Source organism: Pan troglodytes, chromosome 13 (assembly GCF_028858775.2).
Source record: "Pan troglodytes isolate AG18354 chromosome 13, NHGRI_mPanTro3-v2.0_pri, whole genome shotgun sequence".
Classification (NCBI taxonomy): domain Eukaryota; kingdom Metazoa; phylum Chordata; class Mammalia; order Primates; family Hominidae; genus Pan; species Pan troglodytes.
In genome coordinates, this window is record NC_072411.2 from 36,509,779 (window position 1) to 36,526,031 (window position 16,253).

General features: G+C 44.5%; 1 protein-coding gene across 2 annotated transcripts in view; it reads right to left on the reverse strand.

The window, feature by feature from the left end:
• TMEM163 (transmembrane protein 163) overlaps nucleotides 1–16,253 on the reverse strand; it is a 254,663-nt gene that overhangs the window by 8,473 nt on the left and 229,937 nt on the right. For both annotated transcript variants that reach the window (XM_515803.7, XM_063791120.1), the window contains exon 6: nucleotides 1,927–2,038. In XM_515803.7, coding sequence (XP_515803.2) covers nucleotides 1,927–2,038 — 112 coding nt within the window. The remainder of the gene's footprint in view (nucleotides 1–1,926; nucleotides 2,039–16,253) is intronic.

The window sequence follows — 16,253 nt, forward strand, 5'->3', positions numbered from 1 at the left end:
CTCTGAGCTGCTGGTCACATGGCATGCAGGAGTGCTGGACACAGCAGGGGCCACCTTCCCTGGGGAGATGCTGTACTTGGCCCCTGGGGCAGGCACAGGGGCAGCACCAAACCTTAGTGTGCACCACATAGACTGGGGGGGCTGGCATCAGTTCCCAGGCCCCAATTCAATCCCCTGGAGTTAGAATCTTCGGGGTGGGCCCAGGAATCTGTGTTTTCAGCAAACACCCCAAGCAATTTCAGTGCTGCCAGCCTGGTAGTGGTCAACTGATGAGTATCTGGGGTCTGGGATTTTGCAGTCAGGATGTCAGGTCCTGTAACCCCCAACATCTTCAGGCCTGTTCAAAGGAACCCCATGCACATCCATGCACACGGGTGACGCTCTTCCGAGGGTAGCCATGGGTGAAAAGCTGGGGGCGTCCTCTTGCCTTCCCAAGAGACCGTGTTGCAGACTCAGGAGGAGGAGTGGGAGCAGGCGGTTGGCACAGGGACTCCTGGCTCCCCAACAAGGACAACCAGCCCACACCCCCACCCTCACCCCCTAGAACTGCCGTCACATCTGCCAACAGTCCCACCACCTGTCGACAGTCCCACCACCTCTGCAGATGGATTCTTGGGCCAGAGCTCTGTCCCAGGGTGGAAACGTCACTTTGGCTTCCCATGTCCCTGCCCACTGTGCAAAGCTCAGCTCTGCACCCAGCAGGTCAACATCGGCTAAGACAAGGAGCCCATGCCATGTCACCATGCTCCGTCCTGCGGGTGAGAAGGGCCCCACAACTGTCACTGTCACCATGCATGTCTGCACTCCACACTTCACACACAAAAGAGCCTTGAGAGTTTCGGACAAGGAAGTATTTCTTAAAAAAATAATCTACCCGGGCACGGTGGCTCACACCTGTAATCCCAGCACTTTGGGAGGCCGAGGTGGGAGGACTGCCTGAGCTCAGGAGTTTGAGACCAGCCTGGGCAACAACATGGTGAGTCCGCATCTTTAAAAAAAAACAAAAACAAAAACAAAACAAAACAATACAAAAAATATATATATATACACATACACACACACGTGTGTATAACATAAAACATGTTTGTTTGTGTGTACATATATACATATACAGACACATATATATAAACTTTTTAAAAAAGAATCCACATATTTCTGCTCTATTTTGTGCAGATGCACCCACCAACCCACCAACCCACAAGACTTTTGCCCTTTGACCTGACCCCTGGGCTCCGCACATGCCCAGGAATAAATCAAAGCAACATGTCCAGGAGGCACTGCTTGTCAAGTTTCTTGTCTACACATCAGTGATATCAGCGAGTCTGGGGCCTGAAACATACTTTTCCTGCACTCACACACCCCTCTCTGTCATCCCAAAGGTCATAAAGAAAGTTCCTCCTGTCCCACAGGGACACACACAGACTTTTCTAGCTGGTTGAGATTCTAAGCAGAGAACACACAGGTCATTTCCCCAGAGCAGACACCTGGTAACTGCAACCTGAACTCCCAGGTGAGTGTCCCACTAGCTGGACGGAAAAACAAGCATGGAGAATTCACAAAGGAAACATTTATAGAATCCAGAAAAGGCATTTACTTTTTATGGGGAGCAATGCACATAAAACCCAAGACTCCAGGAAGCCCTTTGTGCTTCATGATTAAGAGGCTGGGGAGCCCCAAGCCTCCCTGCTAGGAGGTCAGAGTGGAGGTGATTTATGAAGAGTTTATTGAATTCCCAGGGCACAGGATATCTGCCCTGATATGGGAGCTCTGAGAATCATTAAACAACTTGAGGCGGGTAGGAGAGTGAGAAATGGATTCCAAATTATTGAGTTCTCCAGCAAGGGAAACAACTAAAAGAGACCCAAACAGCATCTTCCTCCACTGTGAGCCCAGCCCCCAGAGATTAGGCACCCTGGCCTTACTCACCATCTGTTATGAGTGCTCTACTGGTCAGAACCTTCCCCAGCATGAACTTCAACACGGCCAGGATGCTGCAAAGAATCCCACTTAAAATGGAGACGCTGAACAGGAAATCGTCCTGCAAGAGAAAGTTCCAGATTTCAACAGTTCACCTCCTGCTGGAGCAGATCATCTGCAACCCACTTGCCTTACAGATCAGCCTTGTTCCAAGTACAAATAGTCAGGTGTGCTGCCACCAGGTGGGGGTATACTGCATGCTTTCACACCTCAGTTATGTGTCACCAGGAATTGGAAAAGATGCTCAAAAACAGATAATCCCAATTTATATTTACTTAAAAAACCATTACGTATTTATTTTCCTGTAGGAGATTGACCTCCCCACTATTCTGCTAAAATGAGTAGCAGTCATAGATCAATAACAGAGTTGGTCAGAATGCTAAGAACAGCATCTTCTATATAGAATTTTCCACAGATAACTCACCAAGCAGTTGACTGAGAATTTTGGAACACGTAAACACACCACCGGCCTAACAATCCTTCAACAGAGCCAACTGAATTTGCCACAGGGTCAGTTAGGGCCAGAGCTACTTAAAACCAAATTTTCTCCCCTTAAATTCACACAGGGCAATTGAGAGTTCATAGACATGGGCAGAGAAAATAGCATCTAAAAATATCGTCTGCTACTGACGTTATCTTAACACTTCCTCTAAGTTGTTACCTTACCTTCGCAAGCAAACAAGTGAGTCCCATATGCAATAAGTAAGCACCACTATTCTCCTGACATTGGGGCCCATCCAGCTCTTCTGCTTCAAGCTCCCATGTGTCACTCCCAAGAGACACAGCCTTCAGATTTCCCAATATTAAAATGCAATGGCCAGCAGAACTCTGATGCAGCATCATAAATAGGCAAAGAAATCGGCTTCTCCCTATGCATTTTATTAATCAAATTCACAAACCTCATGTCAGAACCTGGGAAGAGGGAGACAGCCTGCATCATGTTCAAAACTGAACAAAGCCATTTGAAAAGCAACTTCACTGGAAACAGGGTATCTGTATAGGGTCAAAGCATCTCTCCGAAAACATGGGTCAATGACGGTGGTGGTTTTGGCAACCTATGTTCACAAATTCTTTGCTACTCCATCCTCCAAGAGTTGGAGATTAATCTCCCCACCCCATCCCCTGCCCTTGAGTTTGGGCTGGACTTAACAGACTCAAATCTAACACAGAGTAGAGAAAGGGAAAAACAGTAGCTTACCAATGGAGAAACCAAGCAGACACCACCTTAGCCAAGTGATCAAGGTTCACATCACCATTATTAAGTTGTGTTGGTAACATGTGGCCCCTGATACGATGTGACAAGAAGGGCACTTTACCTCCACGGTGTTCCATCCCCAAATCCATAACCTCATTTTAACTGCGAAACAACATCAAACAAACCCAAATGGAGGGACCGTCTACAAAATACCCGACTCCTCACGTGTCAAGGTCATGAAACATGAGGAACGACCGAGAGACTGTCACACACTGGAGACTTAAGGAGATGTGACAAGTAAATGCAACATGGCATCCAGACTGGATCCTGGAACACAAAAAGGTCATCAGTGGGAAAACCGGGGACATGAGAAGAAAGTCTAGGCTTTTGTGAATAGTGCCATCATCTCATGGTAGAGATTAATTTGCCGTGGCCATGTGCGATGTTAACAGTAGGTCAGGCTGGATGGAGGGGATATGGGAACTCTCTGTACTATCTGTAAAACTCTTCTATTAATCTAAAATTATTTCACATTTAAAAGCTTATTTAAAGTAATCACCTCACTGAAGTTTTACCTCCTCAAATGACCAGTAAGGACCGTCCCAAACCAGGCCTCTTGACAACTCTTCAGTCCCTCCTATGCAGAGGTTACACAGCAGGGGACACAGTGGGAGGGGGTCAGGAGCCCCAGATGGAAGCTCTCTTTGTGAAGGACTCAGCCTAAGTCCAGGAGACAGCACCCACAGAAAATAAGGTGAACATGATGCTACAATCTGAGTATGTGTCCCTCCAAAATTCACACATGGAAACCTAATTGCCAGGGTGATGGTATGAGGAGGTGGGGCCTCTGGGAGGTGATTAGGCTGCAAGGACAGAGCCCTCACTAATGGAATGAGTGCCCTTATAAAAGAGGCCCCATAGTGCTGGCTTGCCCCCTCCGCATGTGAGGACACAGGAAGAAGCCACCATCTCATGAACCAGGAAAAGGGCCCCCACCAGGCACTGAATCTGCTGGCACCTTGTCTTGGACTCCCAGCCTCCAGAACTGTGAGATGGAAGTGTCTGTGGTTTATGAGCCACCCAGTCTGTGGTGTTTTGTTATAATAGCTAGAACTGACTAAGACACATGACCAAAGAATTGCATGTCAACAGCCCCAGGTGCTAACAGGACTCAGGAAGCATAGGCTGGGAGACTGAGGCAGTCAGGAAATTCAAGAACTTTGAGGTCTCAGATTTGGAGACTGAATACTCACTTTGCTTATCCCATGATGCCTGAATCCCCTTTGGCTCCATTCAGTCGCTGTTTGCAAAGCCCTCCTCCCTAAGTTTCCAGAGGTAGAGAAAATCTGTGCTTGCCCCATCTAGGCCCCTAGGGCACAGGGCCTGGGGTGTGCTGCCCCACCCTGAGATGCAGCTCAAGAAACGCCACCCATGGCTTTGGTAGCCCTTCCTCCAGCTCCTAAAGGGAGCTGCAGACCCAGGGCTCGGCCGACCCAGTGGCAGTCGTGTGCCAGGCAGGCCTTTGCTCAACTCTAAACTCCATGGCTTACTGGGAAACAAACACTTGGATCTCAGTTCCTCCTCTGTAAGCGGCAGTGGGATGCCTACAGCCCCTGGCAGCAGCTGGCAGTAAAAGGTACGAGTTGTTGTGAAGGGGCCCAAACACATGATCCACACACAAACGTCCTCCACCTGCCAGCCGCATCGGGTGCTCACGGTGAGCCCCAGACAAGCCTGGTCAGCATTCTCGTAAGAGAGACACAGGAAGCTTGTCACCGAGAAATAAGTATGCATGGTGAAACATAAAGAAACTTCAACTTCCAAGAGACCAGGACTGAGCTCCACCGCGGCCTATCCAGGGGCTATGCGGGAAGTTTCCTGTACCTGGGAGGCTTCATCTCGGGGGAGCTCTCAATGGACCGGAGGGCCCCGAGGTCCAGCTCCTGGAGGACTCGGGTGGGCTTCCTGGGGCGAAAAAAGTAGAAGCACTGGGTGGCAGCTTCAAAGGCACTGAAGCGGGAGCCCCACTTACTAGCTGTGTGACTCTGGGCAGGTCACTTAACCCCTCCCTCCCTCCACTGTCCTACCTATAAAGTGGAAAAAAATAACAGACTCCCTCACGGTGGCTGCATATACTGCGTGCACAGAGCTCAGCTGGAACTACGTTGCCCAGAATTTCCTTCCTACGTGGTTCCCAGTTGAAGCTGACTCCCAGAGACATCTGCATGAGTGAAAGGTGGAGGTGAAGCGGCTCCGGTGCTGCCGCAGCTCAGCCAGGCACGTTCTGTGGCTCCACGGGCTCGCCCAGGGGAGAGAGGGGCAGCACCGAGCCCATGGATTCTCCGCTCCTGCTGCATCTCCCCGCTCCAGCTTCGCTGAGTCATAAGCCAGGCGTGCATATAGCTCTGTGGCAAAGGCGCCAGCTTCTTCTGCAGGATGCCCAATGTCATGGAGGCTGAGACAGTGAGGGTCACGTACAGGTCCAGGCCATCTTCATGGGCGCCAGTTTGTCCTTGCGCCTTCCTCTTTGCCCAGCCTTCTTTCCTGACTGCACGGCTGCTGACTTCAGACCAACACCACACTCAGAGGCAACCGCTTTACCAGGACGTCGGCACCAGCAACCACCATGTGGAAAGTCGCACCCCTGCCACAAACCCCTATTCTGCATCACTTAGAGGGGTTTGCTTCCCTGCCTGAACCCTACCATAAAACTTCATACGAGGCCGGGCGCGGTGGCTCACGCCTGTAATCCTAGCACTTTGGGAGGCTGAGGCAGGCGGATCACGAGGTCAGGAGATCAAGACCATCCTGACTAACACAGTGAAACCTCGTCTCTACTAAAAATACAAAAAATTAGCTGGGCGCGGTGGCGGGCGCCTGTAGTCCTAGCTACTCGGGAGGCTGAGGCAGGAGAATTGTGTGAACCCGGGAGGCGGAGCTTGCAGTGAGCTGAGATAGCGCCACTGCACTCCAGCCTGGGTGACAGAGTGAGACTCCGTCTCAAAAAAAAAAAAAAAAACTTCATACGGATGTGTCATGGGGTCAAACAGGGCCCGGCACAGAGTGAATGCTATATTAGTATTGGGAAGCTAAGTTTTTTAATGTAGAGAAGCCAAGATGCAAAATGCAGGCTTTTTCTGAGCATGGGTTATTTCTACCAGCCACCCTTTGCTCCTAGGACTGGCTCTGAGAGAGCAATTACCTTTCCCTGTAGAGGAACAGAGTCTGGGGCCATCTCTGAGTGTCACGCAAAGCTGCAGGCTGCAGCTGACCACTGCTGAGTGGATCTGCCTCAGAAACAGATGAACCCTGCGGAGGAACCCAAGGAGGATCCAGGCTGGCACAGACCTGCCAAAGCCCCTCTCCCAAAACCAGTTTTCAATGTCCTGAAAGCTCTGTGATTACCCTACCCAGGCCCAGATGGCTCTCCTGCGGTGCATGTGCTCCTCTCTCCACACGGCTGCCATGTTGACTGTTGGCATGAACAGAATGTCACAGAGATGCAGTCAGCAGCCTGCTCAAGACATCAGTACCTGGCTGGGCATGGTAGCTCATGCCTGGAATCCCAGTGCTTTGAGAGGCCGAGGCGGGAAGATCACTTGAAGCCAGGAGTTCAACACCAGCCTGGGCAACATAGCGAGACCTGGTCTTTACAAAAAATATAAATATTAGCCAGGCATGGTGGCACATGCTTGTAGCCCCAGCTACTCAGGAGGCTGAAGCAAGTGGATCACTTGAGGCCAGGAGGTTGAGACTGCAGTGAGCTATAATAGTGCCACTGCACTCCAGCCTGGGCAATAGAGTGAGACTCTACCTATAAAACTATGTTTAAAAAGACATCAGTCCCTGTTATGGACTAGATGTCTGTGTTCCTACAAAATTCATATGTTGAAGCCCTAACCCCAATGTGATAGTATTTGGAGAGGGGGCCTTTGAAAGATAATTAGGGTTAGATTAGGTCATAGGGGGACCTCATAATGAGACTAGTACCCTTATAAGAAAACAGAAGATCTTTTTCCCCACCACCGACGTGCACCAAGGAAAGGACACATGAGGACACAGTGAGAAGGCAGCCATCTGTAACCCAAGGAAGGATCCCTCACCAGATGCTGACTCTGCTGGCACATTCATTGTGGACTTCAGTCTCCAGAACTGTGAAGAAGAAATTCCTGTTGTTTAAGCCACCTAGTCTACGACATTTGTCTTTGGCACCCCAAGCTAAGACAGTCTGTAAGTTTAATAAAAGGAAGTTTCTGAGAAGATTCCTTTCAGAGAGTCAGGAAGCCACAGCAGACATGGAGACATGGCTGATGATGAGAAACCATAACACGTGTAAGCTGTTCCACCACTGACTCCTCTCAAGGTGCGGCCGCACCTACCATGCCACTGAATTCTCAGCACTGTCAGAGTGGGCGTCTGACAGATGCATAAACAGTTGGAGAGAGGCTAAATGACTTTCCCAGGGTCACTCTGCAGTGGCAGGACCTGGAATTGTTCCCAGCTGTAAACTCTACCAGGTCGCCTCATCTAAGGCCTTATCATCATCTCTCATGTCCCTCAACAGTGGACTCCGTGAAAACAGCAACAGCGATTTCCTTGCTGAGCATTCAGTTCCTGCTGTTACCAGCACTGCATCTCTATAATTTCTCACAGTTGAATCTTCACTGATTGATGGAAGATTATGACAAAAAGGTTTAAGGAAATTAGCCACTCATTCAAAGCCAAGTATAAATGTACATTAAAGGTAAACTCCACATAAATTTTGTCCATGCTGGCAAACTCCTTCAACATCTTGTAGTAGCAAAGCCATAAAAGATTGATATACTTGACTAGAGAGAAGTTAAAACATATTCAGGGGAAAGATCAAATACAAACTAGGAAAAGGGTTATCACAAAGGGTTAATCTCCTTACTATAGAAAGGGCTCATGGAAATCTAGAGGAAAAAGACCAACAAAGAGAAAATGGACAAAGATATATGTGAGAGACAGTTAAAAATAACATAAATTTTAAACATATGAAAAAGGCTCAAATGTTCATAAAAGAAATGAAAGCCAAAACTATAGTAAGATCCTTTTTATCTAACCAAAAATATTACAAGGCTATGAGAAAACAGTCTCTCATACAATTCTGGTGGCAGTGCAAAATGGTCCAACCTGTACAGAGAACAATTTGACAATTTCTCTGAAAAGTACAAATCTACCCTTTGAGCAAGCCACCCACTTATGTGAATTTATCTTACTGCTATACCTGTACATGTATGCAAATGACGGCACATATGGGCCATTCATTACAGCAATGAAAACACTTTTACATAACTGATAGAACAAACTAACAGAAAGTCAGTAAACAGAAGACTTCAACAACATGATCAACCAGCTTTGCCTGACATTTACGGAACATCTACCCTACAAAGGCAGGACACACATTCTTTTTAAATGTGATATTAATGTAGATCACATTCTATGCCATTAAAAAGATGTCAACCAATTAAAAAACTGAAATTATACAAGGCATATTCTCTGACAATGGGATTAAACTAGAAATCAGTAACAGGATGATATCTAGAATATTCTAGTATTTGGAAACTAAACAATAAAACAACCCACTTCTTAAAAACTCATGAATCAAAGAATAAGTCACCAGGGAAATTACAATATATTTTGAAGTGAAATAAAGTAGAACAATAGTATACTGAAATTAGTGGTATGCAGCAAAAGCAGAGCTAAGAGGAAAATTTATAGTAAATAATGTACTTAAAAATGTTTAAAAGGCCTAATATCAATGATCTGAGCTTTGCCTTTAAGAAAAAATTAAAAGAAAATCAAATTAATCCTAAAGTAAGGAGAAGGAAAGAAATAATAAACTTATGAGCAGAAATCAATGAGACAGACCAGGTGCGGTGGCTCACAACTGTAATCCCAGCACTTTGGGAGTCCGAGGCAGGTGGATCACTTGAGGTCAGGAGTTCGAGACCAGCCTGACCAACATGGGGAAACCCTGTCTCTACTAAAAATACAAAATTAGCTGGGTGTGGTGCCTCACATCTGTAATCCCAGCTACATGAGAGGCTGGGGCAGGAGAATCACTTGAACCAGGGAGGCAGAGGTTGCAGTGACCCAAGATCACACCATTGCACTCTAGCCTGTGCAACAAGAGTGAAACTATCTCAAAAAGAAAAAAAAAAAAAGAAAAAGAAACCAATGAGACAGAAAATGGATAAACAGTAGAGAAGAATCAATAAAACCAAAGACCTTGATAAAGATCAGTAACGTAGGATAAACCTCCAGGACTCTTCTAGAAGAAAGAGGACACATGTTACCAATATCAGGAATGAGAGAAGGTACATCACTACAGATCCAACAGGATCTATTAAGAAGATAACAAGGAAATATAACCAACTTGATGCCAATAAATTTGACAACTTAGAAGAAATAGACAAATCAAACGTCATCCAAGAAGTAGATAACCTGAAGAACCCTGTATCAACCGAAGACCTTGAAACTGTAGTGAAAATCCTTCTCACAAAACTTCAGGCCCCAATGCTTTTACTGGCAAATTCTGCCAAACATTTAATCACTTAAAGGAGAAATAACCAATTCTAAAACATCTCTTTCAGAAAAAAAAGATAAAGAAGAAACACTTCCCAATTTATTTCTGAGGCCAGCATTACCATGACACTAAAAGCAGAAGCATCACAAGAAAACTACAGACCAATAGCTCTCATGAATCAGACTTAAAAGTCCTCAACAAAGTATCAGCAACACAAATTCAGCAATATATAAAAAGGATAATACAACATGACCAAATGGGGTTTATCCTGGGGAACCAATATCGATTAAACATTCAAATATCAATCAAAGCAATTTCCCATATTGACAGAACAAAAAGAAAGCCCATATAATCATCTCAATAGATGCAGAAAAAGCATTTGTTGTGCCAAATGTCTCCCTACCCACTCCTGGAGAAGGGAAGGAGAAACGGAGGAAGCCAAAGACTTCTCAGCACTCTAGGAATGGAAAGGAATTTCCTCAACCTGATAAATGGTATCTAGGAAAAACCTACAACTAATATCAACCAATGGTGAAAAAAATGAATGTTACTCCTAAGATCAGGAAAAAGGCAAGGACATCTACTTTCATTACTTCCATTTGACTCTGATTAGGAGGGAATAGCCAGTATACAGATAGAAAAGAAAGAAGTAAAGCCATTTTTATTTACAGACTACATAATTTTCTATTTTGAAAACCCTCACTAATTTACCACTCCTCCCACACACAAAACATACTTATTAGAACTATAAGTGAGTTTAATAAGACCACATACCAAGTTAGCAAGTAAAACTCAACTGTATTTCTGTACACTAGCTAGAAATATGGAGTTTTTGGAAATACTATTTAAAGTAGCATAAAAATACTAAATACTCAGTGATAAATTTTACATGTAAGACCTGTGCACTGAAAACTACAAAATATTACGGAGATAAATTAAAAGATTTTAGTACATGGAAAGATATACTGTGTTCAATTATTATTAAAACGTTAGTTCTCCCCAAACTGATCTGGATGCAAAAGCCACCCTAAGCCAAATCCCAGCAGGCTTTTTTAAAGAAATAAAAATGGACAAGTTGGTTTTAAAAGTTATGTGTAAATGAAAGGGCTTACAATAAGTAAAGTGATTTTGAAAAAGAACAAGTTTCAAAGGTTTACACAAGGCCTTTCCTTATTTGATTTATGAAATAAGTAATTTCCAAACTGATTTATTATGAAGCTATTGTAATCAAGAAGTAATACTGTCATAAAGCCAGACAGACATACAGATCAACAGAACAAAATAGCCTAGAAATCAGTCCACTCTCAGATATAGTCATTTAGTTTTAGACAAAAGCACAAAAGCAATCCAGTGGAAAATGTAAAGTCTTTACAACTAACAGCACTAGAACAATTGGATACGTGTAAGGAAAGAAATAAATCCTGATCCTTATTTCACACTATATATAAATTTTAATTTTAGATGGACTGCAGATCTCAAAGTGAAGCTAAAACTGTAAAACTAAATTATGTATGACCTTGGGTTAGGCAAAGTATTTCCTATAACAAAAAACAAGCACTAACTATTAAGAAAACTGTGATTAATTAGACTTTGTCAAAATTAAAACTTTTGCTCCTTGAAAGACTATTAAGAAAATGAAGGCAAGCCATGATACAGAAAAAAAAATTGTAAAACATATCTGATACAGAACTGGTATCCAGAATATTTAATAATTTCTACATCTCAATAAGAAAACAGATGACTCAATTAAAACAGAAGGCAAAAATTTAAACACTTTACCAAATAAGATGTAAGAACAGCAAATAAGCACAAATAAAGATAATCAACATTATTGGTCAACAGGGAAAAGTACATGGAAACCACTGTAAGTGACCACTACATACTCATTAGAATCACCAAAATTAAAAAAAAGAAAACACATAATACCAAGTATGTGAGGACGTACAGCAACTGGAACTCTCATATGTTGCTGGTGAGAATGTAAAATGGTACAGTCATTTCGTAAAAGAGATTGGCCATTCCTTATGAAATTAAATATAGACTTACCATAGGATTCAGCAATTCTACTCCAAGAGAAATGAAGGCATACGTCCACACGAACACTTGCACACCAGTGTTCTCAGCTGCTAATTTCATAATAGTCAAAAACTGGAAATAACCTAAATGTCCAACCACTGGTGAATGGAATAACAAACTGTCATCTGTCCAGACAACAGAATATTACTCAGCAATAAATAAGAATGAACCACAGATATGTTCAGCAAGAATAGGGCTGCATTTCAAAAGCATTATGCTAAATAAAAGAAGATAGACACAAGAGACTAAATACTGAACTATTTCATTTATATGACTGCAGAAAAGGGAACCTAAAGTAACAGAAAGCAGACTAGCTGGGGAGAGGAGGTGATTAATGACAGCAAAGGGGCAGGAGGGATCATTCTGGGGATGATGGGAATATTCTATATCTTCATTGTGGTGGTAGTTCTGTGACAATACACATCTGTCAAAACTCATCAAGTTGCGTACTTAAAGGGTGAATTTTATTGTATGTACATTATATCTCAATAAAACTAATTGTTTTAAAAAATACTATTTATCTCAGGGATTCTTAGGTGATAATTACTGACATTTACATAATTCAGCTTATACACATAAGCTGGTATGATCATGTACATCGTTATGTTCATAATGTTCCTAATGTCCATTATTGGAATGTACAGTAAAGGACACAGATCAAACCACAGTCGTTGTAAAGATTAAATCAGAGGCTTAGAGGTCAGTGGTGGAACATGGACCTGGAGGGCTGGCTTTAAGTCTCAGGAGCTTCCTATGGATGTGGGTAAACACTCCTTTTTCTAGACATCTCAAGTGTTTTATCCTCTATTAAGCTTTTCCTGACAGCCCATCAGTGTTCTCACTGACCCTGTAGTATGGCCTGCAGAAGTCTGGGTTCTACATGATTATCATCACTGCCATGCCTCATGTTCAATTCAACTTAGTAAACCCCAGTTGAGTGCCTTCTGTTTACTCCTTCAACAAGTTTCCTCTTTATCATCAACTTCTCTGGAAAACCTTGTCTGACTCCTCCAGGCTGAGTAGGAACCCTCTGCCCACTGAAGACTGCATACCACACCTACGTTTAGCACTTGCTGCAGCATCTCGTAGTCTTTGGCTCACCCACCCCTCTTTCTTATCTGCCTGTGAGCTCTATGTCAGGGAGAACGTTGTGTTGCTCATTTTTGTCCGGCACGTGTCCAGTGTCAGTCGCACTGCTGGCTCTGACAGAGCACTTGGGAACCACTATGCAGGAGGTACTGGGTGAATTTCTAGGGAGATAGGCATAAATGTGATGCCATTTTACTCTCAAGGAACTTACAACCTAGTTAGAGAGATAGACACACAAGCCACTAACTGTAACATAGTGCGATCTGTTTGTTTAAAAGCTGTGGCAGAGAAATGTGCCACGTTGGAGTGAATAAGCAGCATGGTATATACATGATGTGCAGGGTGGAATTTGGTAAGTCCCACCTTTCAGGAACCGTCAGTTTGCTAACCTGGACTTCATGAGAGTGTTTAGTATGTATCATAGCCATGTGGAAATTTCTGGACAATCCAAATACTTCAATCAATGACATCAATAAAGACTCACTGAGTACCAGTGTATAGGCTGAAGTGTTTTACAAGAAGCAAAGAGTAAGCATAGCTTTTGCTTTTAAGATAGTAACCTTCAGATGAGAAAACATACCATGAAGGCCTAGAAAGTAAGATTTTTTTCAAAGAGAGCAAGAAAGAAAATATTGGATAAGCACCAACAAGGAAGTCTGTAATGAATTATCAACCCAAGGTCATACCTATTGAAATGGAAGAACATGGACCTCATAGCACTTTTCTGTCCATCCCATCCCACAGAGTGGTGAAGCTGTACAAGATGTGGAATGGACAGGTTTGTTGATTTGGTTTGGATGTTTGTCCTCTCCAAATCTCATGTTGAAATGTGATTCCAAATGTTGGAGGTGAGGCCTGGTGGGAGGTGACTTGATCATGGGGGCAGATCCCTCATGAATGGTTTGGCACCATCCTCTTGATAGTGGGATTATTATCAAGTTATTTCATGTGAGATCTGATTGTTTAAAAGTCTGGAACCTCCTTGTTCCCACTCTTGCTACTGCTCTCACCGTGTGATTCCTTGGCTTTGCCCTTTACCTTCTACCATGACTGTAAGCATCCTCAGGCCCTCACTAGAAGTCCAGCAGATGTTGGTGCCATGATTATACAGCCTGTAGAACCATGAGTCAATTAAACCTGTTTTCTTTATAAATTACCTAGCATCAGGTATTTCTTTTAAGATACCTGAAAATGTGGAAGCAGCTTTGGAATTGGGTAATGGGCAGAGGTTGGAAGAATTTGGAGGGCTCAGGAGAAGACTAGAAGGGAAAGTTTGGAATTTCTTAGAGACTGTTAAATAGTTGTGACCATAATGCTCATAAAAATATGGGCAGTGAAGGCCAGGCTGAAGAGGTCTCAGATGGAAACAAGGAAGTTATTGGGAACTGGAGTGAAGATTGCCCACGTATGCCTTAGCAGAGAACTTAGCTGCTTTGTGTTTGTGCCCTAGGAATCTGTGGAAGTTTGAACTTAAGAGTGATGACTTAGGGTATGTAGGTTGAAGAAACTTCTAAACAGCAAAGCATTCAAGAGATGGTGTGGCTGCATCTAACAACCTACCATCAGATGTGGAAGCAAAATAGTTAAAGCTGAACTTAAAATTAAAAGGGAAGCAGAGTGTTAAAAGTTTGCAAAATTTGCAGCCTGGGCCCGTGGTAGGGAAGGAATCCAAGCAGCCTGTGGAGCAACTACTTGCTAGAGAGATTAGCAGGACTGAAAGGGAGCCAGGTGTTCATAGCCAAGACAATGGGGAAAAAGGCCTTGAAGGCACTTCAGAAATCTTCAAGTCAGCCCCTCTCATCGCAGCCCCAGAGGCCTCAGAGGAAAGAATCATTTTGGGATCCAGGCCCAGGGCTCTTGCTGCCTTGGGATACTGCTCCCCTCATCCTGGGGTGGAAGGGGTCAGTTCTGGGGATTAGTGCCCTTCCTCATAAGAGAGACCCCAAAGGACGTCCTTGTTTCTTCCCCATGTGAGAACACAGTGAGAAGACAGCCATTGATGAACCTGGAGGCAGGCCCTCACAAGACACCAAATCTGCTGGTAACTAGATCTTGAACCTCCCAACCTCCAGAACCATGAAAGATCCATTTCTGTTGTTTGTAAGCTGCCCAGTCTATGGCATTCGGTGATAGCAGCCTGAATGAACTAAGACAGTCCTGCAGCCCAAACTTCAGGACCGTAGAAGCGTAGAAGATGCCAGCTCACCCTTCTCCCAACATGCCCCCTGCATTCCAGACTGTGTGGGACAAAAGCCAATGGCCAGTGCATCTGAGTGGAATGTCTTTTCCAAGAGCTAGTAATGCTCAGATTTGAATTTTCCAACTTCATTGCCCCAAAGTGTGAAAAACAACACCTCTACCCTATTGAACAAAATGTTTATACAGGGATTCCAAGAACCTGACGGACCCCTGGGGTATAAAAAGCATTACATCCCAAATGTTTTGGTGTATACCAATACTAATCCTGTCATCTCAGAGAACAAGTTGTGGAAACACACATCCCTGGGGCCCCAAATCTGACCCCCACAGATAAGGGCAAGCATCCCTTCTGTACAAACTTGAGGTGATCTTAAAACCATACAGCATTAGAAAGGATAAAGGGCTTAGGGGGCACCTAATTCATGCCACAGGTGATAAAACTGAGGAACGTTCAGGCTTGTAAAAATTAGGTAACCCCCCCAGAGACAGCAGAGAGACAGTGACAGAGCTGTGTCCCAAGCTCAGGGCTCCCAACCATCCTCCAGCTCTGATTAGGAGGCCTGATGCTACCCACCCTGCCGCTTCCACTTCTCTCAGCCAGGCTGGAATGTGGCGAAAGCCACAGGCCTAATTTTAGGATTCAAAGGCAATTAGGGGAGAGCTGACAAAATCTGATCTGGGTGAGGATTCTCGTGCTGACCTGTGATGTGGGTTATCGTACACTAGCTCAGGAGACCTTGGTCAGCCAGACCAGGTCAGCTTTTCTCCTGGAAGACACACAGCCCCTGCACTGCCCCATATGCAGTCTTGCAAGTTGGTGGATAAGTGTCCCCATGACCTGGTGTACATTATGAGACACGGTCTTTTCCAGCTCCTTGCAGAAAAGCCAGCCCCAACCAAACCAGCTGGATAAAGGGGACTCCTCTGCCCTCACCTCCTAACACTCTCCCCTTTTCTCACTCTGTTCCAGCTGCCCTGCCTCCTCTGTTCCTCAAGTATGACTGGCAGGCTCCTACCCCAGGGCCTTTGCATGTGCCACTCTCTCTGCCTGGAGGTTCCACACAGCCACAGGGCTCACTGTGTCATCTCTCTGCTCAAGTGTCAGCTTCTCAGTGAGGTGGTCCCTGACTGCAATCACTCCTCACCCCCTGATCTTTTTTCTTTTTT